We start from the raw sequence: 24009 nt of genomic DNA, 5'->3' as shown, positions 1-24009 counted from the left end.
AAAAAAAAAAAAAAAAAAAAAAAAAAAAAAAAAAAAAAAAAAAAAAAAAAAAAGGTAAAAAGATGTGTTGCATTTCTCAGGCTTTTCGACCTCTAGCTTGAAATACCGATACTGCTAATGAACACCTTGAGCACCACGAGCAATATCTAGAACGGTCCGCTATTATAACATTGTACAGTTGGATACATAACTTATATCAATGATACTGACGAGGAAAGCGAGACACTTCATATAAGGTAAAATAAAGAGTAAAAAAAAACAAAAGAATAAAATAGAAATGAAACGCATTAAATGCACGCATATGAAGCTAAAAGAAAAAAAATAAAAGGATGCAATATTTACACAAGCCGCTAACCATTCCCGTAGCTGAAATGTATCGTCCTCTTGTCCATAAGACATTCTTAACACCATGGTATCACAAAAGTTCCAACTTTTTTGTCCAAAACAGAATTACCCCTGAAGGATATTTGTCCCTGTGAGCGCATGCAAACCCCGTTCAATAACCACTTCCCATTATCAGCTCAGCCGTGCAGACCGTTCGTCCTCGCGCGCATCAGCTCTCTCCGTTGCTTATCCTTGCCTGTATGGGGTGAAGCGGTAGTTAGCAAATTGAACTAAAATCATGCCTAAGCCTCGAAACAGGCCACGGGGATGTCGTGAGACGTATTACTTACTGGCATCAAATGAGATGAACTCGTGCAGACCATTACCTCCAGGCACCATGGGCAAAACAGGTACCTTCTTGTCGGTCATAACCTCGAGCAGAGCCGGGCCATCGGTGTTGATCAGCCACGTCAGAGCATCAACAACCTCATCAGGCTTCGAAACGCGGCGATGTTGAACGTCCATTGCATCGGCAAGCTTCATGAAGTCGGGGTTGCGCTGATGTGTGTGTGAGTAGCGGTCCTCGTAGAACAAGTTCTGCCATTGAGTCACCATTCCCTGCTCCTCGTTGTTCAAAACAATGACCTTGACGCCAATGTTGAACTGTGCCGCCGTCGAAAGCTCCGTCAGAGTCATGTTGAACGAAGCATCGCCATCGATATCGATAACCAAGGCATCTGGCCTGGCAACCTTGGCGCCAATCGCCGCAGGCAGACCATATCCCATGGTACCCAGACCTCCAGAGGTGATCATGGACCGCGGGTGCCTCCACCTGAAGTGTTGTGCTGTCCACATCTGGTGCTGGCCAACACCGGTTGTGATGTAGGTCATATCCTTGCGATCAGCCGTCAGATTGCTCAGCTCCTCAATCAGAGTCTGGGGCTTGATGAGGCCACTGCGCTCGGCCCTCTCGTAATGTGACAGAGGCCACTTCTCCTTCCACTCCTTGATCTGGTCGAACCACTCCTTGCGATCGGCCATAGATCGTTGTTCAACCTTGGGGAGCAACAGCTTCAGATTCGAAGCAACGTCACCCTCAATGGCCTCTGTTGCCTGAACGACCTTGTTGATGTTCTTGGGCATGATCTCGAAGTGGACAATACCTCCACGGCCTTCGGCAGCGGCAAGCTTGGCGGCAGGGGCAAATTTGGGAATGCTGCCAGTGACACGGTCGTCGAAGCGGCCACCAAGGGCAATGATCAAATCTGCCTCTTGCATCGACATGTTGGCATAGGCTGAACCGTGCATACCAAGCATGTGCAGCGCCTTCTCGTCCAGCTCGTCAAATGCACCCAGACCATGCAGGGTGGTGGTGACGGGAATCGAGGCCTTGTCTGCAAGAGCCTTGAGAAGTTCAACACCGCCTTCCGACGAGATGACACCTTGGCCTGCGTATATGACGGGCTTCTTGGCAATGTTGACCAGATCGGCTACGCGTTTGATGGAGTGCTCGAGCTGCCTTCGGCCTGCCTCTTGGACAGCCCTTGCTGCAGCGCTGATAGAGGGAATCGAGGTCTCGGTTGGGATAGCCCTCCTCAGCACACTAGCTGTGACGTCCTTGGGCAGATCAACCAAAACGGGGCCAGGTCGTCCGCTGGTAGCGATCTCGAAGGCCTCGTTTATTCTCCTCGGGAGCTCGTCAACACTCTTAACCATGACGTTCCACTTGGTGCAAGACCGCGAGATTCCTATAACATCAGCCTCCTGGAAGGCATCACTTCCAATAGCGGACGTAACGACCTGTCCTGAGAAAACAACCAGAGGTGTACCGTCGGCAAGAGCGTCGGCCATGGGAGTGATAACATTTGTGGCACCGGGGCCGGAGGTGACAAGGACAACGCCGGGTTTGCCTGAGGCGCGAGCATAGCCCTCCGCCATGTGGCCGGCACCTTGCTCATGCTTAGGGAGAACAAAGTCGATGTGCTTTGAGTTGTAGATAGCGTCGAACACCGGAAGGATAGCACCGCCCGGGTAACCGACTGTGACTCATGTGTCAGAATATTTGGTTGGCATCGAGGGTAAAAATTTGTGAATCAACGCTTACAGATATGCTTGACATTTTGCCTCAGCATCATCTCGTGGAAAATCTCTCCACCGGTCTTGCCAATGAATCTATGCAAAGGTCAAATCAGTCTCGTGCTCCTCCAAACGCAACGGCGGTAGGGGTCTTAGCGGTGTAAGAGCGGTGTCGGCGCAACTTACGATTCGTCTGCCTCACCCGAGCGAGGGTTGACGAGAGGCTGGGGATCGCGGCGAGCATTGAAGCTGGCGCTGGGCTTAGTTCGGGGCGCGCTGTAGCCAAAATGTCAGTGTCGGTCATTGTCGTGAAATTACGAGATCTGTAGATGCAGGTTGTGGGTGCAGGCAGAGACGTGTAGTGTAATTGGCGTGGGGGTGGCAACACGTAACAGAAGACGAAAAGACCAGGCGTAGTGATGGCTTTTGTAACTTGTGTCTGTTTGTTCGCCGGATCGTGATTCTGACTTACGTTGCTGTTGCCGTCGCTGGCGTCGAAAGGGTCCTGCTACCAGGCTTGGCAATAGTTGTCGTGGCGGGCTTGAGAGTCGAAATGGTTCGTGGACATCCCTTGGATGAGCCCCTCAGGGCGTTGCGGCCAACGGTGCGAAGCATTTCGAATCTGTTCTCAGTCGTCAACAGGTGAGAAAAGAACGAGACGACGAGCTTTCTTGGCTGGCCGTTGAAGTAGAAAAAGAAGCTACTGGCTAGCTATGTTTCCAGAACCTGTCAGACAATGACAATTGAAGCAGGGCACGCCTTTGGGCTGAATCGTGGAGTCATGTTTGCCGCCATCGGAGTTCACAAATTTTCGATCCAGTCCCTCCACAGAATCCCCGCTCAACGGCGAACCCCAGCCGAGATGTGGGGCGAATGTGGCGTTTGGCATCACTAAGGTAGGTGGTACCTATGTACCGTGTACAATATTAGGTTGAACAATGTCAAAGGTATTATCTAGTCTAGATATTCTGGTCTGAATTGACGTGCATGTGTGGTTGTTTCTATGTTTTTTTTTTCTTCTTTTTTTTTTCTATGTTTAACTTGACTCGTTTAAGGGTTTTGATATTTTAACATTGCCTGAATCGAATCGCGTCAAGTCAGAGTTACTAGGACAAGCTCATCAAGTCGCGCACAACTGACCTCGCCCTTAGGTAGTATTGATCCGGGTAAATGCTCGCGTGTGGCTGTCAAAGTCTCAAGAAAACAGTGTGCACGAGCCAAGGGCCCTTTTGGTTCTGGAACTCTACACTGGCGATATCGGACAAAAACACTCCCCGCTATTTCCACGTTTGCCAGAGCTATGATTGGGCAATGCATGAAGAAAGGGATGTCTGGGGCCTGTCCACTGGTGGTCCCTATTATCCTCACCAAGCTAAACCAAACAAGACGGTTGAAGCGATTCGCGGGCTGGGCATCTCGAGCTGAGAAACACAAGCCAACCAATCATCTTCATCCGCGTTTACCAAGACTTCTCGAGCCAAACGCCATGAGTTCGAGTGCTGTTCTCTCTTTGATTTGTTTTTGCTTTCATCTTTTTAGAGTATTTTAAGCTGCTTTTTTTTTTTTTTTTTTTTTTTTTTTTTTTTGACGCGAACTTGGTATGGTCAATCAATGGCTTATGTTGTCATTATCATTCCATTTGAAGAAAGCAACATGACTTTTGCTACTCTGTGTCGCCAGCTGGGTTGAACCTATACCCAGTTTCTGGTCGTCAGGACCCTGATTGACATACCGTTCAAGCAACCTAAAACTTGGAAATGGTTGGCATCCCTTCATCCTTCCTGACCTTACCACAGGTTTGGCAACTTCAGCTTGCGTATAAGTGTATAGCATCAAACTGTTTGCAACACAAGCGTGTTAATTGAGACTCTGTATATCGAGACTGCTAAAAGCACACGGCATTATAGCGTTGTGGTCTAGAATTTTTGTTTTTGGCATTATTGAATTCGATCTATCGTAGAGTGGGTTTGAAGCAATTTGAACTTTGGTGTCGGGGTAGCTCCCAAATGAGTTTCCACTCACGAGATGGCATCGGCGAGTCAGTTCCAGTATCCAAATATCTCCACCCATAAGCGGTGTAGTATTGGCATTGCCATGTTTGCGTACGCTGTGCCACGGACAAAATCAAGTTTTTAGCACAAGAGCCGTTGATAAATAGAAAGGTCTTGGTCCCGTGTGTTCGGCCAGCCAATATCAAAGCGCTCCCCGTACCAAACTTGGACCAGATTGGAATAGTTGAGGTATCCAAGGTTTATATATATGCCAACGCCATACACAATAGGTCGGGGTTAGACGGTGACAGTCTGTCCGCCTACATACGAAGGTGTGACCCCAACATCTTTTTCAGCTTACAGGAACACATTACTGCTATATACCGACGGATATACATCATATTCTCCCACTGATATCCACATGCGACGTCGACTTTGCTCTATATCAGCCCTTGCTGTACACGTCATCGACGACTCGAAGTATGAACGACAGACTTGGGGGATCCTTTGATCGTCGCGACCGATAGTCTCGCTGCTACCGAACACTCTTTGTCCTGGCGCCAGGTTGATGCCGGAAACCTTCAGCCCGATTGCAATCGTTAGGATATTCCGAACCAGTGTGAATGAACGAACCTTCGCCAGAACCCCGATAATATCAAACGAGCGACCAAGGCGAATGAATCGAGACGAGATGAACCATCGGGGTCTCTGATGTAACTTGGCTCTGTAGCCAAGGTCAGCTACGTTAGGGTCTAGACCTATGTCAACCTAACGAGTGTGCGGGTCGAGTAAATTGGTTGTTGGTGCAATAGCTAAGCATATTTCGTGAAAGGGTGACGGCTGGTCTCAAAAAAGACACTGGTTTCAAAGGGAGCTAGCTGCCAGTGGACACTCGTCCCAAACGAACATCGGCTATCTTGAATGGTTAGAACCACAGTCTGGCCGACCTGAACAGCAACCCACGGCTGGGCCGTTCGGGGCCTGCACCTCCAAGTATTACGATTCCGGAACATGGGGGCCGACGACGAACCGCATGATCTTTTAGTCAAATATTATCTCACCACGCTTCGCAGAAGAGTCTTGCCCGAATCTGTCTTCGCAGTTTTTGGGTGGACCGGATTCCTCATACGGTTGAAAGTACATGCTACTTGACAGCTCACTGAAGAGAGGAAAAATATCACGTCTTGCGCCTGTATTGCCTAAATATATGGGCGCATGGAGCCTCAACGTGCCCGGTTCGGGCCTCGCGTGATATGAGCTTGGGGCAAAGCGCATCACCCTTCTACGAGACAGCAAGGCTGCTTCAGTGACAAGAGTGGTAAGTGGTGGTTCTGCGGCGTCGAGTACAGAATAGATTCATTTCTCTACTTGATTGTCATGGCAGAACGTACAAATCCTCCCACTTCCAACATTTGTTTCAGTAGTACCAGTACCAAACTTGGCTTCTCAGGATGGCCAACTCCTTGGCATTTTCCCTTAAACATCTCATGATAGACAGCCATTATTGATACAATGTATGAAAGTATATAATCAAGGCAATTTCGAAGGCTAAAAAGGGTGACCCGTCAGTGTTGGGTCTATTTAACTGGCATTCAAAAGAGCCACAGGGTATTAATAAATGACTAAAAAGTAGTAACTGCCTTGCGCAATACAACCTTGATTAATGTTCAAGGCAGATAAAAATAAAAACATACTACCGCAAAAAACATACAACACCGAGGATTCCCCAGTGGTCACCCACCTGAGTACTAGTTCGGCCCTCACTGGTTTGACTAGGGGAGAGCGGACGGGATCCCGTATATTCCAGTGGGTATGGTCGTATGTGACAGAAAGGTCCCGCGGTCCTAATCAAGAAGTGTGCGAATTCAATAGCAAGCATTGGCCTTGAACAACCCTTATGCCATAGAGAAATACAGACATAAATAATCTACCACACGACGATTTGATAATCCATGTCATCTACGAATTGGTGACCAATTTTATAAAAGGAGAGAATGTAGTAGTGGATGTGATGTTTTAAGGTCTTAGAAATAAGGGTGCCATCAATTTCCAACTCCCATCTATAAAGTTTTTTGTTTCCTTGATATTTGACTGTGACTTCCATTCGGGGGGGAAAAAAATCTTCTGCATTATGTTGTGATTCTTTACACACGTACCGTGGCTCAAATTAGTACAAAACATGCATTGCTTAAACATAAAGCCCTTGGTTATCCTATTGGCTGTTATTTCTAGATACAAACAGAACAGGCGCATTCCTTTCAAAATGGAGAGAGAAATGTAATGCAAAGAGCTGCATTAACGGAGATCTCCGGCTCTTTGTGGTCTCCAAGGAGGGCGGACCTGGGATCCCGGATCATAAGACAAAGCACATTGCTTGACTGCCATCTGTATTATTATAAAAAGGGAATAGATACCTTTCAATCATGAGACAATTGCCTCTGCAGGAATTATTTTTTCATGGGCCCCCAGGTTAAGCCCGCTGCTACGAGAGTCAAGACGCAAAAACCATCGAAGGCATGCAATAACAGTAGGCAGTGATTGGAGTAAGGTTTGTATGGACTAAAATCTCTTCAGATTCGGGATCTGTTCCTATATAGTATATACATCATCGGCCCCAAGCCCTGCCTGGGATCGCGAGGGTAGCGACGCACCATATTAATTCTCGATTTGTTCTGTTTTTGTAGGAGAATCGCTAAACTTTGAGCCGTAAAAAAAAAAGAAAGAACACAAAAACAACAAACGCCGGCAAGACTTATTGGACATGCAAAGGAAAAACGGATCACATGCTTTGTATGCTATACATATTGGTATCGACTGCCGTCACCGGTTACCCGCAGCACTCTGGTAGTGCTAACAAGATAACAAAAAAAAAAGATAAAACATTATTTTGAAAAAGGTAACAAAGGAAAAAGAGCTGGCAGACGGGGGTTGTTTACATGCCATCACTGTTCACTAATCAGTCAGCTGTACGTTCATCAAACGACTAGGGACTTGCAAAGGGGAAGGGGGGAGTGAGGTACTGACAGTAGGGCAAGTGTCAAGTCACCGTGGATACGGGCCTTGAGCTCGATCTCAACCTCGAGGTTCAGCTCCAAGTGGAGTTTGAGCGGGTTCTTGCCGCCGCCGTCGTCCTTCTTCTGCATCTGCTGTTGCTGCATCTGCTGTTGCATCATCCATTGTTGCTGCTGCTGGCGCATCTCGGCTTCCATCTCCTCGCGGCTGTACTGCTGGCGCGAGCTGCCGCCGCCGCTGCTCTTCTTCTTGCGCTTCTCGACCTGCTTCTTCTGGTCGCTCGACTTTTGCTTGCGCTGCTGCTCCGGGCGCCAAGGCTCCTCCTTTTCGTCGGGGGTGGCGGGCTGAGACATGGAGGGAGCGGAGTCTTGGTCTTCCTCCTCCTCCTCCTCGTCGTACTCGGGCTCGAGCTCTTCCTCCTCCTCTGCCGGCTCGCCATCATCATACTGCTCATCGGCGTAGTCATCATCGTAGACTTCATCATCGTCATAAGCATCATCATCTTGGTCGTCCTCGCTGTAGTCGTCCTCCTCTTCCTGCTGGACTGCCTTCTTCTTGTTGTCCTTGGCGTTCTTCTTTGGCTCGGCCTTGGGTTCCTCCTTGGGCTGCTCCTCTACCTTCTTGCCCTTGTCTTTCTTTGACTTGCCGGCCTTGGCGTCAGGCTTTTCCTCTTGCGCTTCCGTGGCCTCTGGGTTGTCCTCGGGCTTGTCGCCTACTTGAGCATCCTCGGGCTTTCCGTCATCCTGTGCCTCTGCGGGCTCGTTGCCCTCAGCCTGTGTGTCTACGGGCTTCTGGTCCTCGGACTTTTGATCTGCAGGCTTTTGATCTCCAAGCTTCTGGTCTTCGGGCTTCTGGTCATCAACCTTCTGCTCGGGTGTCTCGCCTTGTTTCTTATCATCCTTGCCGTTCTTCTTTCCGCCCCAGGGGTTCTACAGCATATTAATTAGTGCCGGCTATGACTAAGAAGATCATCCGCGCAAGGTGAAAGCAATGTCTTGACTTACAGGAGAAGACATGTTGAGCTAGTTGCTATGTTTGACTGGTACCTTTTGAGTCGACTTTGATGATGGCTTTCGCGTACGTCTAAGAAGCAAAGACTACAAAGGTTGGCTGTACTTTGGAGTGGAAAGGGTATTGATGTGGGGGAATATGGAAGGAAACCAAGATTATACAGACCTTGGAGGTAAAGGGACCAGGAGGGATGGTATAAAAATCATACCCTCAACCGTGGCGGGTAAAGGCTTGGCCAAGGAAAAAAGCAGGACCCTGCATAACATGTCACTACGCAATAACCACTAGAGCATAGAAGAGAAAACATGTTTTTTTTCCCTTCTGCTTCCCCCTCGATGCCACTTGAGCCCTGTCGAAATTTCAAAGATCGACGGTTGCGTCACTCTACGCGGCCAGGTGGGTGAAAGTCGACAAGGTCTCATGGCTCGTCCCATGGCACAAATGCTTATGGGATGGGAAAGGGTTACCACACAGGAGGCGGCAGTTGTGGCTCTGGGGTATGAAACAGTGACGTCGATGAGGTCAAAAGGAATATAGTCGAAAGTCAGAGTGTGGGTTCCCTTTTCGGTCTAGACCTCCTCGGATGCATGATGGAGAATGAGCACCGACCAGGGTAAAGGTACATGAGAAAAGTACACCCCACAGAGCTGGGTGTGAAATATTCCAGGTAGACGGGAGGTACCGTTGCTGGGTACTGTGGATTCTGATAGTGCGAGCTGATACCCTAGGGGGGCGTGTGCCGTTTCTGAACGGACTGGTGCAAGTACGGGCTGGTTCCTCTGCATGGCACTGGCCACACAATACTGTAACAGACATACTCCGTAAACTGCATTTACACCTGAACCACGGGAGTTTCGACAAACGCCGAGGCCGTGAAGTTGGTTTAAGACCAAGTTTTTGGAAACATTTGGAATATAATGACGAGGCCGGGGGGAGGCGGGCATGAAGATGTTATCAGGCGACTTTCCAAAGACCAAAAGAAGCAAAGAAAAAGACACAAACCTGTTTTGGACAGACGCCTTTTCAACGGGTATGGACGCGAATGCCCATGTTATCGCAAGGAGGCAACCGCCCGCTCTCCCTCCTCTGGTCCGACAAATTTAGTCTAGACTAGGTGCCGCTGGCCCAGAGGATAGTTTCTCTGTGCTGTTTGTTGATGTTGTAATTAACGATCAGTAAGCGAAACGTCCACTTCTTTGTCCGCCACTTTCAACTTTTGTTAATTTTTTTTATTTTCAAGTTCATCTGCAAGCTACCAAGATGTTTGCCATCGGCCTGCTCACCATCGGAGCCATCCCCACGACCATTGGGGTCGCCGAGGCCATCAGCGCCCAGAAGAAGCAGAATGCGGCCCAAAAGGAGCAGGCCAAGTTCCATCTTACAGCGAAGCTAGCGCTAGGTGGACGCCAGCCCATGGAGGCATTGGTGGTGCTCAGAGATGGAAAAGTAAGTCTTTTTTCTTTGTCGTTTCTACCCGCACTTCGCTGTTTGGTCGACACGTACCGGCGAACAAGGACCAAAAAGGGTTACTGGTCAAAACCCAGGCCGAACATGAAGGGACATTTTCACGGCTGAAATGTCAGCCACACTGCACACCGAGACAAGCCCTCCCTTGTCCCAGCCCGCTAAGCGAAAGCGTCGGGATGGGTAAACGGTTGTGGAGTGTGGTGTGGTGTTGTGGCAGGGGGGGAAGGAAAAAGGGGGGTGAGGCTGGAGAGTTGACCGTCCGATGACGTACTGGGCATTCAGATGAAGAATGAGATTGGGGACGGTATGGGATGAAACGGAATGACAGAAAGGATGTGGCTGACAGAAAAGCATGATTCGTTGGTTCAATCACACACAGCTCTGGATTGACCACCAGGAAAGTCCCGTGGAAGGACACAAGTTCACAGGATATTACTTTACATACCCAAGCGAGGAGCAACACAAGGGGCTCGTGAGCACAATATCGATTGATCCGCCCATGCTCAACTGGATATACGCCGACAAGGATACTGGTATCATCAAGTATGGTGGTAGAAAAGAAACGATTGGCCATGTGATTGGGCCATGGTGGTGGACTGCGGACGAGACATTTCTCACACTGCAAGGAAATCCAGACTGCTTTGTGGCAGAGGAGGATCCAGAGAGCAGCAAGTGGTTTGTGACTCTTGCGGGCCGTGGAGGCTCTGGCTCTGGTGGGGCTGCAAATGACGGACATCGAACTAATCATCGAGATCGCCAAGACGAGGATGAAGAGGCAGAGGAAGACGAAGACGAGCCTGATTATGACAGCGTGGGAGAGCCAGCAGAGGAAGATGAGGATTTCGATTGCGGGCCTCGGCGGGTCCCAATCAGACTACGGCGTAGGATGATGTTAGGGATGGAGAGCAAGTACGTAAAGAACGAGAGCTGAAAGTGAACACCTAACATGGAAGCTACGATAAATGGGGAAAGAAAGACACCACAAGAAAAAAACGAAAAAGAAAAAAAAAGAAAAACCGAAAACACACAAATAAACACCAATAAGAAAATAGGACCTGATTCATCCATTCATTCTCAAAGCCCGTTCCCCCAAAAAAAAAGGACAAACTACTATGGTATAGGGCCAATGCACCACAAGTTTGAAGAAACCAAAAATTTAAACATTAGCAGAAAAAAGAAAAAAAAAACGGAATCAAACAGTTGAGACTGATCCAAAAAATCCATGATGCAACAAGACAGAAGAACCCATGGCATAAGTGGGGTCATTTGCTTGCTCTCATAGGATTTATTTCCATTTACAGCCAAGTGTTCGGGGCGGGTTTCTCCCCAATAGCAAGCGTCAAACCGTGAGTGGCTGTTTTGGGAGGTCTAGAAACTCTACCCCGGCCGCCGATCACCATGATTGAACCTCCAAATCCCTGCTGCCGTTTGGTCAACCTACCGTCTGCTTCATTTGGGGGCTGGATCAGTTTTGGTACTTTCGAGGTACAATGTACCCACATACGAGCTTATTCACACTCCCCCCGACCAGCCTCGAACATCAGGTACCCCAAAACACAGACCCTCCCTCCTTCAAGGTCTAGACCGCCCGAGTTTGACATCAAACCACCGATATTCAACAACCCAAGACCTCAGATACCTTGGAAGCGGGTAGGCGGGGGATGACACAATCACGATGGGTAAAACTCCGAAAAGAAGAGAGACAAGGGAGAGGGTGAGCCTTGGAACGTCACCCTTTGGCTCATAAGGCTTTTAACTCTCCATTTTTTTTTGTTTGCTTTTTTTCCCCGCCACCCCTGATGTGATGTACCCAGGTGCCCGGGATACTACTTTGTAAACTTGCAAGGCCATCGAAGATGATCGTTTCTCTGAATGGGATGACGAGAAAGGTATGATTTCATCGGTGGCAGGGACCCTGATTCCGGACGGAAGGGCGCATGTGTGAGGATTGCGAATCAGGTTTTTGTCAAGCTTTCGTGAGGGTTGATAAGGGTCGTAGTCCGATCCGGGACTCGTTAGTCTGTCTTTTTGTTCTGCCGGCATACCTCTTCACAGATCATCTTCCCGCCTATTTTATAATACCCCTAAAAGAAAGCGTCTTCTTGCTGTTCTCTGCATAGGCAAAGACTAGCAGGCCTTGCACTCTTCCAAAGTTTCTCACCATTTCACACTTACCAACACCACCCATAACCCCCCACAACAACAACAAGAACAAAATGTCTTCCTCAGCCGAGAAGAAGCCCAGGCGCAAGCAGCAGCAGAAGACGTACGAGTCTGAGCCCGAAGAGCTTTCGTCCGCAGAGGAGAGCCCCCCACCTCGCCGCAACCGCCAGATGCAGAGGCGAGGACAAAAGAAGCAGCAGGGCGGCGGCGGCGGCGGCGGCCTGGGAGGTGACCTCCTGGGCGGTGGTGGCCTCGGAGGCGTCGGACAAACAGCCAACGGCCTCGTCGGCGGAGCCACGGGCGCGCTAGGCGGCATTGCAGGCCAAGCTATGGACCAGGGCGGCGGCAAGAGCGACACGCTCCGCCTGCGTCTGGACCTCAACCTCGAGGTTGAAATCACACTCAAGGCCAAGATCCATGGTGACTTGGAGCTGGCGCTACTGTATGTTACCCTATGTTTTCCTTTTTTTGCCTTTGCCCTTGCACCCCCCTCCATTACACACTACCTGTTTTCCCCCATACTCTTCCCTATATTGTATCACATCACCCATCCCCCCATGAGACGAGGAGAAGAGAAAGAGAAAAGAAGAGAAGAGAGAAAAAGTAAACCCTACGAGACAGAGAGATTGGCCCACTCTCAGATTGTACTGTATGTAGTATAATGGTGTGTATGTATTTACTTCACCTCTCGTCACTACACCGTCACGCAATACCCACCGGCCCCCCTTCTCTCCTCAACTCCACCTTTCCCAGCTCCCACTTCCCGTCACCACACAAACAACAAACACTAGACAACACCAAGCAGCAGCACTATTAAGCGAAGTTACACCCAACCCACCCCCCACCCCTCACATCCCAAAAAAGGAACTCCCATCGTCCTCTCTAGCCACATACATCTCTATCGTCACAGCCGAGTTTCTTACACGCTAGGCTTAAAGGACGGGTTAATGACGGGTCATTATACCTAAGCGAGCAGTGAAACTTGAGTACAACAAACCGGCGTTTATATTTTCACGGAAATCGGGCAACACAAACCACAAAGATACAGGCATCTTGGGCGGGCTTTTTTCTCTATGGATACCATGGAGAGCCAAAAAGACAAAAGATGCCACTTACAGGGGGGAAGCTTTTTGTATTTCGAAGGGTCATGGGCGTTCTCTCTTGTCTCTTTTTTTTTTTTTTTTTCTCTTCTCGTCCTCGACTCCAAAGCCTCAGAGAGGTACTTGGGATGGGTGGCTGCAGATGGACAGGGCGAAAGGAGGGGGCTGCGAATGGTTTGGAAAAAGCATTACGCATTCCAGCTTTTCTTTCTCCCCTCCAAAACCCTTGTCCTGCACTCTTCAGCAACTTTTCCCGACTAGGGCACATCACAGGAATTACTTTTGTACAGCATTTCGACATAATCGGCAGGGGAGGCTAATCGAACTATTTAGGAACTGAGAGAAATCATATTCTTCAAACGACCCTCCTTTTTTCTTTTTCTTTTGTTTACCTCGTTTCGCGATACCTTTACACTCTTGAATAATTCGACGAATGGGACCAGGTTCCACCCAAGACTACTGATCTGAACAAGGAATCCCCGGGAAGGTTTAGCTCGGTTGTCGGATGTCATCGAGATCTTCGGTTGTTCCGGGTGGGTTTGGGAACTGTTCATGAAAGCGATTGGCTGCCTATAATATGACTTGTTATGAGGCGCATGTTGAGGGCTTATTTTGGTAATTAGCCTTGTGGAGTTCGTCACATCTCGTTTGCCTTCTTTTCTCTGACCTGTCATCTGTCATTATTTGCTGTACTATAAGAGAACGAACAATGTGTTTGATAGACCTTTTCGGATACTTTTGACTTTGGCTGAAATCATACTTCAAATCTCGTCTTAGAGATGAGATCATATAGTCCCAAGTTGGCTTTTTTTGTGTGCGGCATCCTGTGGATGAAATGTAGACCAGACCAATCGGCGAATCCTTCACTCTTGACGCATACGCGTCGGCCGGGACACATCACGAATACAAGCCAAGATATCCTTTCTTGAAGGCACGCACTGTATCAGGGTCTTTAAAATACCTTCTTTGGGACTATAGTTCAAGGGGGATATACAGTACACATTCGTGCGGTATTACTTTGCAGCTGCACGCTTTAGCAACAGCTCTGGCCCCACAAAATGGTGGGAAATGGACCGGTCGAGACGCCTAGCGAAAATGCACAAAAAACCTGCTTTCTGTAACGAAAAAGGCTGGCTGATTGCTGGAGAAATCTCAGCAAATCAATGCAGTCCCGAGTTGAGAAAGAGATCGTCGGAACTTAGCACGTACCCAATCTAACCCCCGATTAATATAAAAAGCCTCGCCCCTGTGATTGACCCAAAGGCTCCACAGCCCGCCTAGTCGATCAGCTCTGCGCTTCTTTCCAAGTTTTTTAAGAGTCGTAGTCCTCCCCAAAAAAGAAAAGTCGAAGCGCAGGAGTTTGAAATATTCTGTAATAATTGCGTAGATACCCAATGTACCTTACATAAGGTGAGACGTTTCCACTTCTTTGAAAGTTAATGTTCAGATAAAACTGTCCCCGGGTAAGCACTTACCATGGATGCAAATTAATCGGATTGCATTTGCAGAGTTGTCCAGTCGAAAGCAAACCAAAGAACCCGTCTTTTCAATCCCCCCCGTCAAAATTTTACAGTTCAACTCTTTCCATGGCTCTGGAATCACCCCATTTGTTTGTTTGTTGCGCGCATGGCGATTGCGTGCATGCAGTCGAGATAAACTTCTGTTGGGTACACTGTACAATACACGTGCCTTTTTTTTTTTTTTTTCTCTTTTCTTGTTCGTAGTACCTGAGTAGTTAGTGTAGATGGCGGATTGCTTTGTGGCACCAAAAAAAATGAATGTCTCGGAAAATCAACTTTTATCCTCCGCAACTCTCCGGTCGACAGTCAACGGTGCACAAGCTTGCGGAACGGGCCACAAAGATGACGCCGCTAACCGTTTAGTTTGCTATAAATTGTCCAAGAAAGCTTTGACCAACTTAATTGCAAAGTACAAATACCCAATTTTTTGCTGGAGAAATGAACTTTCCTGGTTCACGCCAAGCTTTTGCCGTTCAAGTCTTAGCAGCCGCGGAAAAAATAACAAAATAAAAACGGTGGAAATCCTTCTCCACCACAACCACAAGCGTTCATCATAAGGTACGGACTGGTCTATGAAAAGTCTCGACGCGCTCTTGGCGCTGCAACATCGCTAGGAACATTACTATGACAAAGAACCACGAACTAAAAATTTAAGGTAGCTTGGTAACGACCGTAAAGTACGTAAATTCGGAGAAAACTAACACTATAGCCTTTCTTGACATGCATCTCGATACTACCACCCAAGCCATTCAATGCCTTGTTTATCAAGAGGTCAAGAGGCCCAAACCAGACTTTCCACATGGCCAAGACGGCCCTCGTAGGAGCGTTTCTGTCTACTCCCAAAAGGGAGGTCACGCCCCCTTTTGATTATCTGTATCCCGCTTGCTGGGCGTTTCATATATCGTCCGGTAATGACGAACTCGACGTGTCCAAAAGGAGGGTATACCGCAAGCCTTCGAAAACCAGACGAAAAGAACTTGCCTCCGTTTCAACGCGCTCCGACGGTTCCGGGCACACCTACTTCGTAACCACATTGCGTTCTTATTAATTTACGCTTCGCGACTATACCTACCTGTCTAATTATCCCAGGGGGTGCCGGGGGTGGGGACTGAAATGTGACCGGGAAGCAACTTCCTCAATGCAACACATGGCGTGCCCGTTGAGGATCATCCCTGTCCGTCGACAAGTGAGGTCTGATGTCACCATTACAGCACTTCCGTAAGGTAGGTTAGGTGAGTAAAGGCAACAACAGCCTGTACCGTCTTGCGTTGTAGTGATGGATGTGGAGATGCCCGTTCCGCGTTCCCCACCCCGATAGCACCTCAAGTGAAAGCATGGGTACCTTACCCTGTATGCCTGCGGATTTACCTACCTGTTAGTCTACCGATACAGTCTTCGGGCCTAGGCCAACTTCCTTCATTCTACCTCCAATCCGCGGGCAAAATCGCGAATAGGTGCAATATTTTTTTCTTCTTACAGGCGGTGCCAGCATAGCAAAATATACCGACTCGCAGACTCCCGCCAAGGTGGGCACTTCTGACACAAATCTCAATACGCAACTTGGATACTAACAAGTTCTGTAACCTACAATCAGGCTAACACTCCACCAGAATACTCCGTATCTTGCCTAACAACCAAGGGAGGAAAAGTCGCTAAAGCTCAGTGCTAGTTGACCTTACCAGGTGTGTGGCTTGTCTAGCTTACCCGCCGCATGTCTCTTTGCCAGTTGCTGCCTGTGCTTCATTAGCCTAATGACACCCAAAAAGATTGCGCTACTTTCTTTGCAACTGGCAACAAGATTACCCCTGCCACTACTGCACTCCGTATACTTCACACAGCTCAGGCAACCTAGGTAGGACTAGCCTCAGGGCTAACCCCTCCAAGCTCTAGCTCCATACCTAGGCAAGCTCGCAAGTCTGAACAGCTTTGTAGCTTTCCGGGCTGAAAGTGACGTAAACCCGTCGGCGCACCACCGCACACGTCGCGCGCGCTCTTTGGGGGTTTAATCCATCTCTGATTTGTCGCACGCGTTAGACAAGCCACCACCATTCATCTGGTCTTTTTTTTTGGTCAATCTTTTTGGCATCCAACTATTCGTTAGACGATCATTGTGGCTTTTGTTACCCATCCCTTTAGGGTTTCGTAACGCACTCGCCCCGTCACCTTCTTCCCCCCATCGCAGAAAGGTGGGCGACCTCACCCCCCTCATACCCTGAGGCTCCGGTGCCCTCAGGCCCATCTTCGGAAAACCTGGCGCTGTCCAACTTCCAAAGGTCGCTGCACCGGCTGGTGCCCAGAATGTCGTCGGACTCGTCAAAGCCAGACGGCCAGAGAGGCTGGGGCCTCAAGAACCGGTCCAAAAACAAGGTCACGAGCAAAGAATCGGTCGTCGACACGGCGGAGCCGCAGCCAGCGGATGCGGACGACCTGAGTGACGTCAAACCGGTCGAGGAGATTGAGAGTGACGATGAAGAAAACGACGAAAGGCATGCACAGCACCATCGACTGCACCAGGGCGAAGACGGCAGCAGGAGCGGCGGGAGGAGGAGCAGCAAGCAGCACGGACGCGACTTGCGCAAGGAGTTTGAGAAGCAGACGCCCAAGGTGGGCGCGAGCGTGAGCGCACACGACGCCTACAATCAAGAACCGGCATACGTTGCGCCCATCCCCAAGATCCCACCGATTCCACCTGTTGCGAGCCCCAGCTCGTTAGAAGGCCGCGACGGCAAAGACAGAAATGGCGTTCCCGCGTCAAACAGGCCAAAAATACCGCGATGGGTCACCGAGAGGCTCATAGGCAAAAGGATAGATGAATATGGCGACATTGTGGATGATGACGGCAAGGTCCTGGGCCGAGTGGCGGGCGATCTACCATCAATGGTTGGTCGAACCGTCCTGAACCAGCGCGGCGACATATTAGGCGATGATGGGGAGCTGCTGGGCTATGTAGCCGAGGTCACCCCTTCCAAGGGCAAGCAAAATGAGGCTGCCGATGACGGGGACGATATGGAGAAATACACAGATGAGGAGGATGACGGCGCACCGCGATCCCCACCAAAAAGCATAGACCAGTACACGGGCAAGTCTAGCGCAAGTCTACAGGTCGACCATAGAGGAAACATTCTCGACTCGTATGGTAATATCATCGGGCACTTCCGAGATAATCTCAGGAACCCTAAAACAGAAGCAGAGATCAAAGCAGAGGAAAGACAGCAGCAGCGGGCATCCTCTAGAGAACAGGAACAGTCGGGTCCGTCGAACTCGAAGACCAAAGAGAAGCCAGCAGATGACAGGCCACCAAACGCTGCAGCTTGGAGGAAGGAGAACGAGAGTCCCTCTGATATATTTTTGGACGTGAAATCAACGACAGAAGGCATCCAGTTGACCATTCGGATCCCAACTGTGTTTCCGAACGGTGGAACCCCGCGGGTGAACTTTTCCTAGAAAAGATAGAACATGTAGTTCAGTCGTATCTCTGCAGGATATCAGCTTTTTTGTCGTTTGGATTACGGAGTTGGTGGTGGGGGAATGGGATGGCTGTGTGAGTTACACAAGGAATAAGCCAAAAATTGAGGAGTTGGGTATGACAAAGAAATTCCCCACGACCAGTTATATAGCGACGGGACAAATATTCCCAGGGATCCTTGGATAGGGTGCCAACCAAATCATCAGTTGGAAAACGGTGGATTGGATGAGAGAGGAGGAAGAGCACAGGGCGACCCTGCTTTCACTTGCCACTTGATTTATCATTTTAGCTTGGCTGGTAAAGCTGGATATCTTTTGCTCAACGTTCTGCCATCCTATATTATAATAGAGGACGAATATAGCAGCGGCATCTCGCCAGGATGGAATCACTTGCCTAAGATTGGCAGTCGAAAAGGCCGAAATCTCGATGTTCTCTACTCTGAAAATGTTAAGTCAGCCTTTTGATCCTGTACCGCATGACAATCAGAATGCCCAGATTGGAACGTTTGGAAGTGAAAGTGGCGTCCGTCGATCAAAGTGTGGCGCGTCATCTTGGAAAGATCCGAATCAGGTTTTTTTTTATTATTCTGGCGGCGGATAGGGCTAGCCGGGTCTGTATAATGATGTATGTATGGGAGGGTATGAAACGGGTAGGTAAGTCTTGGTAGGGTCTAGTAAGGGTTATGCTGTGGTAGACTAACCTATATTGCTTAATCCCTGGGGTAAAAAGGTTACCTACTTCTACTGTTCATGACGCTCATGTGGGGTTCGGGGAAGCAAGCGAAAATGGCCGAGTTGCGTTCCAGACCCGGGAGGACTTCTCCAACAGGGAAGGAGTGGAGGGGGAAAAGAATAAAAAAGAAAAGAAAATACAATCATTAAAAAAAGAAAAAAAAGAATTCTCCTAAAGCAGATCCTTTATTCCCCCCAGCGATGATCTTTCCTCACAAGGGAAGTTGAGGAAAAGGATGTGTGTTGTAAAGTATGGGTTGTTGGCAAGGCCCATTTGCCACAAGGCCAAAACGTCTTTCCTCAAGCCACAGATCCGTGGTCCAAAAACCTGTTTTCGTGGCTGTCTTTTCTCTGAATGGCGTCGTGGAATTTTTATGGTGACAACATCAAAAATCTCCCTTTTTTTTTTTTTTTTTTGGAAGCGCCACACCCCTATTCAAGCCCTGTTTTACCATCTCTTGTCTCTTCTACCGTACGCCCCTCCCTTACCTTCTCTCACCCCAAAACCTTCATCTAACGAAGTGGAGAAGATACTCAATGGTGCAAGTTTCCTCTGGGGTGCATGCTTAGGAAGTTTGAGAATTGACGACTTGTGCCCGTTGTCCCACCGCTTGGCCTCTCCCAGCCCTTTTTACTGTCCTATCCCAAAAAGCCCACTTTCCCAGAAGAAAGCAAGGAAACAATGGGGGTGGCTTTTTTTTGTTGATATCCCCTGGAGCTTGGGTGCGACTGAGGGGCGTCCCGTTTTCTTTCGGGCAAAAAAAAGTGGTTTATCATTGGTGAAGAAAAAAGCAGCATCGCATCTCGGGAAAGCCTGAGCGTCCGTCCTGGCACAGATGAGATTGATCCCTTTTTTTTTGTTCTGCTTTGCTTTTCCCTTTTCCCCTTCCCGCTCTCGCGTCTCCATCGTCCTATCAGAGCCCAGTAAAACTCGCCTATATGAAGTCATAGGTCCGGGGTAGGTAATCCGATGTAAGAGAAGCTGAGCCCTTTTTACTATGCTGTTGGTGACCGGTGACCTAGTTTTGGTTTGGAAGCAAGAAAGCCAGGCTGGCCAGGCTCCAGTATCATTTTCTTTTGTTCGGGATAAAGGGGCGCCCCCTCTTTGTACCCACACAGCTTTCTTTTAACAGTAGTACTGTATCTTTTTGCCTTCTTTTCTCGGCCACCCCCTCGTGGCTTGCGTCGTTGTTAATTCTTCTTCGGGAGTATAACCCTGAACGTGACGTATGCTGGGACCTCCCTCCCTTTGCACGATGACGTTCTCGTCGTCTGTCTCTGAGCAGGGCCTGGATTGGCTTTTGCCTCATGAACTGTTTGCTATGAGCCCTTGGTCGTGATGGTGGGAATATAAGTGTGGCTGAGCTTGCTCGTGAACAACAGTCAATGGTAGTCACTTTCGAACCCATCTCAAACAAAAAGATACCCAACATCCAAACCACCAATATATCATCCAGTGAAAAACACCCCATTTCATAAGCATCATTGCAGATTACAACACCATATTGTACAAATACAAAGTTGCTCCCCATTTTAAGTCTCTTTAATCATTGTACCAGTATCAAGCCTGTCACTTTGTACAACAGTCTGCAGTAAACTGGATAGGAGCAACACGGCCTATCTACCCTGAACTTTCATAAGGATTACATATATTTCATTTCCACATCAGACCAACATGGCTGAAGTAGCACAGTCCGCAACGTCCTCTCCTTGGGAGAAGACAACCAAGGACAACGGTGCCAACAACAACAAGGACCAGGAAGAATACTTCCGCGAGATCAAGGCCGGCGACAAGTCACAGGCCCAAAGCGACATTGGCAGCAAAAAGGACATCGCCGCCTCAGAGGTCGCTGATGAGTCCAAGAAGGATCTGCCTACTGATGACGACGACCAAGTACCCGCCGAGGAGCTGACGCCCGAGGATGCCGTCGACTCGCGTAGCAGAGTCGATAGCAACGTCGAAAGCAAGGTCGACCCTGAGGGCGATGGTGACAGTGGTGTCGACATGGACAAGCACGACCTCGATGAGGTTGAGCCCGAGCCCATGAGCGAAACCAGCACTGAGAGAATTAAGAAGGCCGCCGAGGACGGAAGCAGCAACAACCCTCTCGCAGCTTTGGACCAGGACAAGAGCGCGCTCGGCAAAGTCACCGGTCAACTTGGTGATGCCACTGAGCCGGTCACCGAGACCGCTCAGGAGGCGACAAGCAAGGTCGGCGACGTTGCCAAGGAGGGCGGAAGCAAAGTCGGCGAGGCCGCTAGCAAGGTCGGTGAGGCCACAGGTCTGGTCGGAAGCCAGGCCGGTGAGGCCACTAGCCAAGTGGACTCCAAGCTAGGTGAAGGCGAGCAAACGCTCGGCGAGACCACCAAGGCTGGAGAAGAGAAGCTTGGCGAGACTGCTGAAGCTGGCGAGGAGAAGATCGGCGAGACCACTGAAGCCGGTGAGGAGAAGCTCGGTGAGACTACGGAAGCCGGCGAGGAGAAGATCGGCGAGACTACTGAAGCCGGTGAGCAAAAGCTCGGTGAGACTACGGAAGCCGGCGAGGAGAAGCTCGACGAGGCTGGTGAGAAGCTCGAAGAAACAAAGGAGGGCACTGAGGACAAGCTTGATGATGCCACCAAGGACGGCGAGCAAAAGCTCGACGAGACTGCCGAAGCTGGCGAAGAGAAGCTCGGCGAGACTGCCGAGGCCGGTGAGGAGAAGCTCGACGAGGCCGGCGAAAAGATCGAAGAGGAGGCCGACAAGGTCGACTTCTCAATCCTCAAGGGCGGCAAGGTCAACAAGGGTGGCAATGTCGTCAACAGCGACGGCAAGGTCATCGGCCGTATCAAGGAGGGCGTTATGGCCCATCTCGTCGGCAAGAGGACCGATGAGGAGGGTGCCATCTGGAACGACAGTGGCGAGATAATTGGTCGGGCCGAGCCTATCCCCAAGGATGAGCTTGAGACCATGACCAAGGAGTCGGGCCCGTTCGAGGCTTTCCCCGACGCTACTGTCAACGCCAAGGGTATGGTTGTCTTCAACGAAGAGGAGATCGGCAAGGTCATCGAGGGCGACATCAAGAAGCTCCGCGGCATGAAGGTTGACCCCGATGGTGACATCCTTGACCGCAGCGGAAACGTTGTCGGCAAGGCTGAACGCTGGGAGGCCGAGCCTGAGCCCGAGGCTGAGCCTGAACCCGAGGTTGACCGTTCCATCCTTGCTGGCAAGCGTGTCAACAAGGCCGGCAACGTTGTCGATAGCAGCGGCACCATCTTCGGCCGCGTCGTAGAGGGTGATGCCAAGCGCATGATCGGTCGCATGTGCGACAAGAAGGGCAACATCCTCAGCGAGAGCGGTGACATTATCGGCCGCGCCGAGATTGTGACTGAGGGCGAACGTGAGGGTTCCAAGGAGGGCCCCTTCGCCGAGCTTCAGGGCCTCACCGTCCGCAAGGATGGTATGGTCGTCACCCCTGGCGGCGATGTTGTCGGTCGCCTGACAAAGGGTGATGGCAAGACCCTGTCCGGTCGCAGCGTCGACGAGGATGGTGATGTGTGCGACAAGAACGGAAACGTTCTTGGCCACGCTGAACGCTACGAGGAGCCCGAGGTCGAGAAGAAGAAGAACCCTCTGTCTGGCCGTCGTGTCAACAAGGAAGGTAACGTCGTCGATGCAGACGGAAACCTCGTTGGCAAGCTCACCAGCGGTAACCTCAGCATCTGCTCTGGCAAGGAGATTGATGACGATGGAGACGTCGTCGACGGCAAGGGCACTACAATTGGTCACGTTTCTCTGCTCGAGGACATCCCTCCTGAGCCTGTTGAGGAACAGTCCCCTGAGGACAAGGCCAAGGAGGAGCAGGCCGAGAAGGACAAGGAGCTCGCTAAGAAGATGAGCATGCTCATTGAGGGCGTCTTGGAGAAGGTCAAGCCCATCTGCTCCATGATCAGCAGCGTAAGTTCCTCCCCTACTGTTAGTCCGAAATTAGGATGATAGCCGCTAACAATTGCTCAACAACAGAAAATTGAGAAGGCTGAGCGCACTCCCAAGGATGAGCTTGACGAGGAAGCTCTTGTCAGGGATGTCAGGCCTCTGATCGAGGAGGGTGGCAAGATCCTTTCCGAGGCCAACGGCGGCATTCGTGGACTCGACCCTGATGGACGTATTCAGGCCAACGCCAAGCACAAGACAGCCAGCCGTGAGGCCACTCCTGAGGAGTATCACCTGGCTGACAACCTCAAGGAGCTGACCGGCACCGTCACCAAGTGCATCGACGATGCCAAGAAGAAGCTCGAGGGCATGCCTCACGCCAAGAAGGAGCTCAACCCACTCTGGGGACTCTTGAGCGAGCCACTCTTCCAGATTTTGGCCGCCGTCGGCTTGTTGCTCAACGGTGTCCTGGGACTTGTTGGTCAACTGCTGAGCGGTCTTGGCCTGGGTGGTCTTGTCGACGGTTTGCTCGGCGGTCTCGGTATCAAGAAGATCCTGGCCGGATTCGGTCTTGGATCGTTGACCGATTCCTTGACCGGACAAAACCAGAAGAAGAAGAACGGCGGCGGCGGTGGTGGTCTCCTTGGTGGAGTCCTTGGTTAAAGCGGTTCAAAAATGAAGTCGCAAAGTTTTTTTTGGTTTTCTTGGATGGTTGGTAATTCGTAATGGCCTTGAAAGGCTTGGAAGGCAAAAATCAAATGACAAGACAGTTTTCGGTTGATTGTTGATTGTGTTTTTTTATTTTTATTTTTTGTTTTTGATGATTAGCAAAGTTTTCTAGCCTTGAGCTGAGCAATTTCTTTTTTTGTATTTTACTTTGTTTGGGTTAGGCTTAAAGTCTCTTTCCTAAAATCAGGTCAAGTGAATCATTCCTTCTATGTCTACCTGAAGAAATATGCCAAAGTGGAAAGAGAAGGCGACAACCCCATTGTAGAAATCGATCAGCGTGATTGGTAGTGAATTCCAGGGTCCTATCCAGAGCCAAAGTTATGGGAGTGCATCGTTACCGGACGAACTAACTGAATTGAGAAGGTTATTCTCTTCAAGTAAGAACAACCAGATCGGCGCCATCTCAGCGGACAAATCGTTCTTGAATCACCCCAGAATTAATTAATTGATTAATTGCCGCCAAGAGCTGGGCAAAAAGGAATAAGCAAACAAACATACTCCCACAA

The 24009-nt window shown here is 49.7% G+C and overlaps 9 protein-coding genes across 9 annotated transcripts; 5 read left to right on the top strand and 4 right to left on the bottom strand.

The window, feature by feature from the left end:
* Nucleotides 1–177: 177 nt before the first annotated feature.
* PgNI_05940 (uncharacterized protein) lies at nt 178–3158 on the bottom strand. Its single transcript, XM_031125969.1, has 5 exons — nt 2873–3158; nt 2587–2676; nt 2429–2496; nt 675–2363; nt 178–580 (listed from the first exon to the last, which is right to left on the bottom strand). Exons 1-5 carry the CDS (start codon nt 3013–3015, stop codon nt 522–524), a joined length of 2049 nt encoding a protein of 682 aa, XP_030982004.1. The 5' UTR covers nt 3016–3158; the 3' UTR covers nt 178–521.
* A 3794-nt stretch (nt 3159–6952) lies between these two features.
* Nucleotides 6953–8683, bottom strand: PgNI_05939 (uncharacterized protein). The gene is made up of 3 exons (XM_031125968.1): nt 8408–8683; nt 7416–8332; nt 6953–7336 (listed from the first exon to the last, which is right to left on the bottom strand). The coding sequence occupies exons 1-3, from the start codon at nt 8417–8419 to the stop codon at nt 7324–7326; spliced, it is 942 nt and encodes a 313-aa protein (XP_030982996.1). The 5' UTR covers nt 8420–8683; the 3' UTR covers nt 6953–7323.
* Nucleotides 8684–9674: 991 nt separating this feature from the next.
* PgNI_05937 (uncharacterized protein) lies at nt 9675–10812 on the top strand (the record flags this gene model as incomplete). Its single annotated transcript, XM_031125966.1, has 2 exons — nt 9675–9860; nt 10261–10812. The coding sequence occupies 2 exons, from the start codon at nt 9675–9677 to the stop codon at nt 10810–10812; spliced, it is 738 nt and encodes a 245-aa protein (XP_030982328.1).
* Nucleotides 9907–10465, bottom strand: PgNI_05938 (uncharacterized protein; the record flags this gene model as incomplete). Its single annotated transcript, XM_031125967.1, has 2 exons — nt 10327–10465; nt 9907–9985 (listed from the first exon to the last, which is right to left on the bottom strand). Coding segments are annotated over exons 1-2 (174 nt in total), but the record flags the coding sequence as incomplete, so codon positions are not given.
* A 1275-nt stretch (nt 10813–12087) lies between the features above and the next one.
* On the top strand, nt 12088–13909 carry PgNI_05936 (uncharacterized protein). Its single transcript, XM_031125965.1, has 2 exons — nt 12088–12486; nt 13478–13909. Exons 1-2 carry the CDS (start codon nt 12098–12100, stop codon nt 13482–13484), a joined length of 396 nt encoding a protein of 131 aa, XP_030982327.1. The 5' UTR covers nt 12088–12097; the 3' UTR covers nt 13485–13909.
* A 2411-nt stretch (nt 13910–16320) lies between these two features.
* Nucleotides 16321–16554, top strand: PgNI_05935 (uncharacterized protein; the record flags this gene model as incomplete). The annotated part of the gene is made up of 2 exons (XM_031125964.1): nt 16321–16346; nt 16431–16554. Coding segments are annotated over 2 exons (150 nt in total), but the record flags the coding sequence as incomplete, so codon positions are not given.
* Nucleotides 16555–16962: 408 nt separating this feature from the next.
* On the top strand, nt 16963–18108 carry PgNI_05934 (uncharacterized protein; the record flags this gene model as incomplete). The annotated part of the gene is made up of 1 exon (XM_031125963.1): nt 16963–18108. One exon carries the CDS (start codon nt 16963–16965, stop codon nt 18106–18108), a length of 1146 nt encoding a protein of 381 aa, XP_030982177.1.
* A 2428-nt stretch (nt 18109–20536) lies between these two features.
* PgNI_05933 (uncharacterized protein) lies at nt 20537–23437 on the top strand (the record flags this gene model as incomplete). Its single annotated transcript, XM_031125962.1, has 2 exons — nt 20537–22798; nt 22865–23437. The coding sequence occupies 2 exons, from the start codon at nt 20537–20539 to the stop codon at nt 23435–23437; spliced, it is 2835 nt and encodes a 944-aa protein (XP_030982176.1).
* PgNI_05932 (uncharacterized protein) lies at nt 20702–23905 on the bottom strand (the record flags this gene model as incomplete). Its single annotated transcript, XM_031125961.1, has 5 exons — nt 20702–21186; nt 21214–21565; nt 21644–22814; nt 22863–23428; nt 23855–23905. The coding sequence occupies 5 exons, from the start codon at nt 23903–23905 to the stop codon at nt 20702–20704; spliced, it is 2625 nt and encodes an 874-aa protein (XP_030982326.1).
* Nucleotides 23906–24009: the final 104 nt, after the last annotated feature.

Source organism: Pyricularia grisea, chromosome I (genome assembly GCF_004355905.1).
Source record: "Pyricularia grisea strain NI907 chromosome I, whole genome shotgun sequence".
Taxonomy (NCBI): domain Eukaryota; kingdom Fungi; phylum Ascomycota; class Sordariomycetes; order Magnaporthales; family Pyriculariaceae; genus Pyricularia; species Pyricularia grisea.
This window is presented reverse-complemented; position numbering and strand designations above follow the sequence as displayed.

Excerpts from the sequence above, each read along its gene's own strand:
- PgNI_05940 (XM_031125969.1), bottom strand. The coding sequence starts at position 3,015 with ATGCTTCGCACCGTTGGCCGCAACGCCCTGAGGGGCTCATCCAAGGGA. Across the intron at positions 2,677-2,872 it reads CCAGCGACGGCAACAGCAAC|CGCGCCCCGAACTAAGCCCA; the intron begins GTAAGTCAGAAT and ends TTTTGGCTACAG. Across the intron at positions 2,364-2,428 it reads GCAAAATGTCAAGCATATCT|TCGGTTACCCGGGCGGTGCT; the intron begins GTAAGCGTTGAT and ends CATGAGTCACAG.
- PgNI_05936 (XM_031125965.1), top strand. The coding sequence starts at position 12,098 with ATGTCTTCCTCAGCCGAGAAGAAGCCCAGGCGCAAGCAGCAGCAGAAG.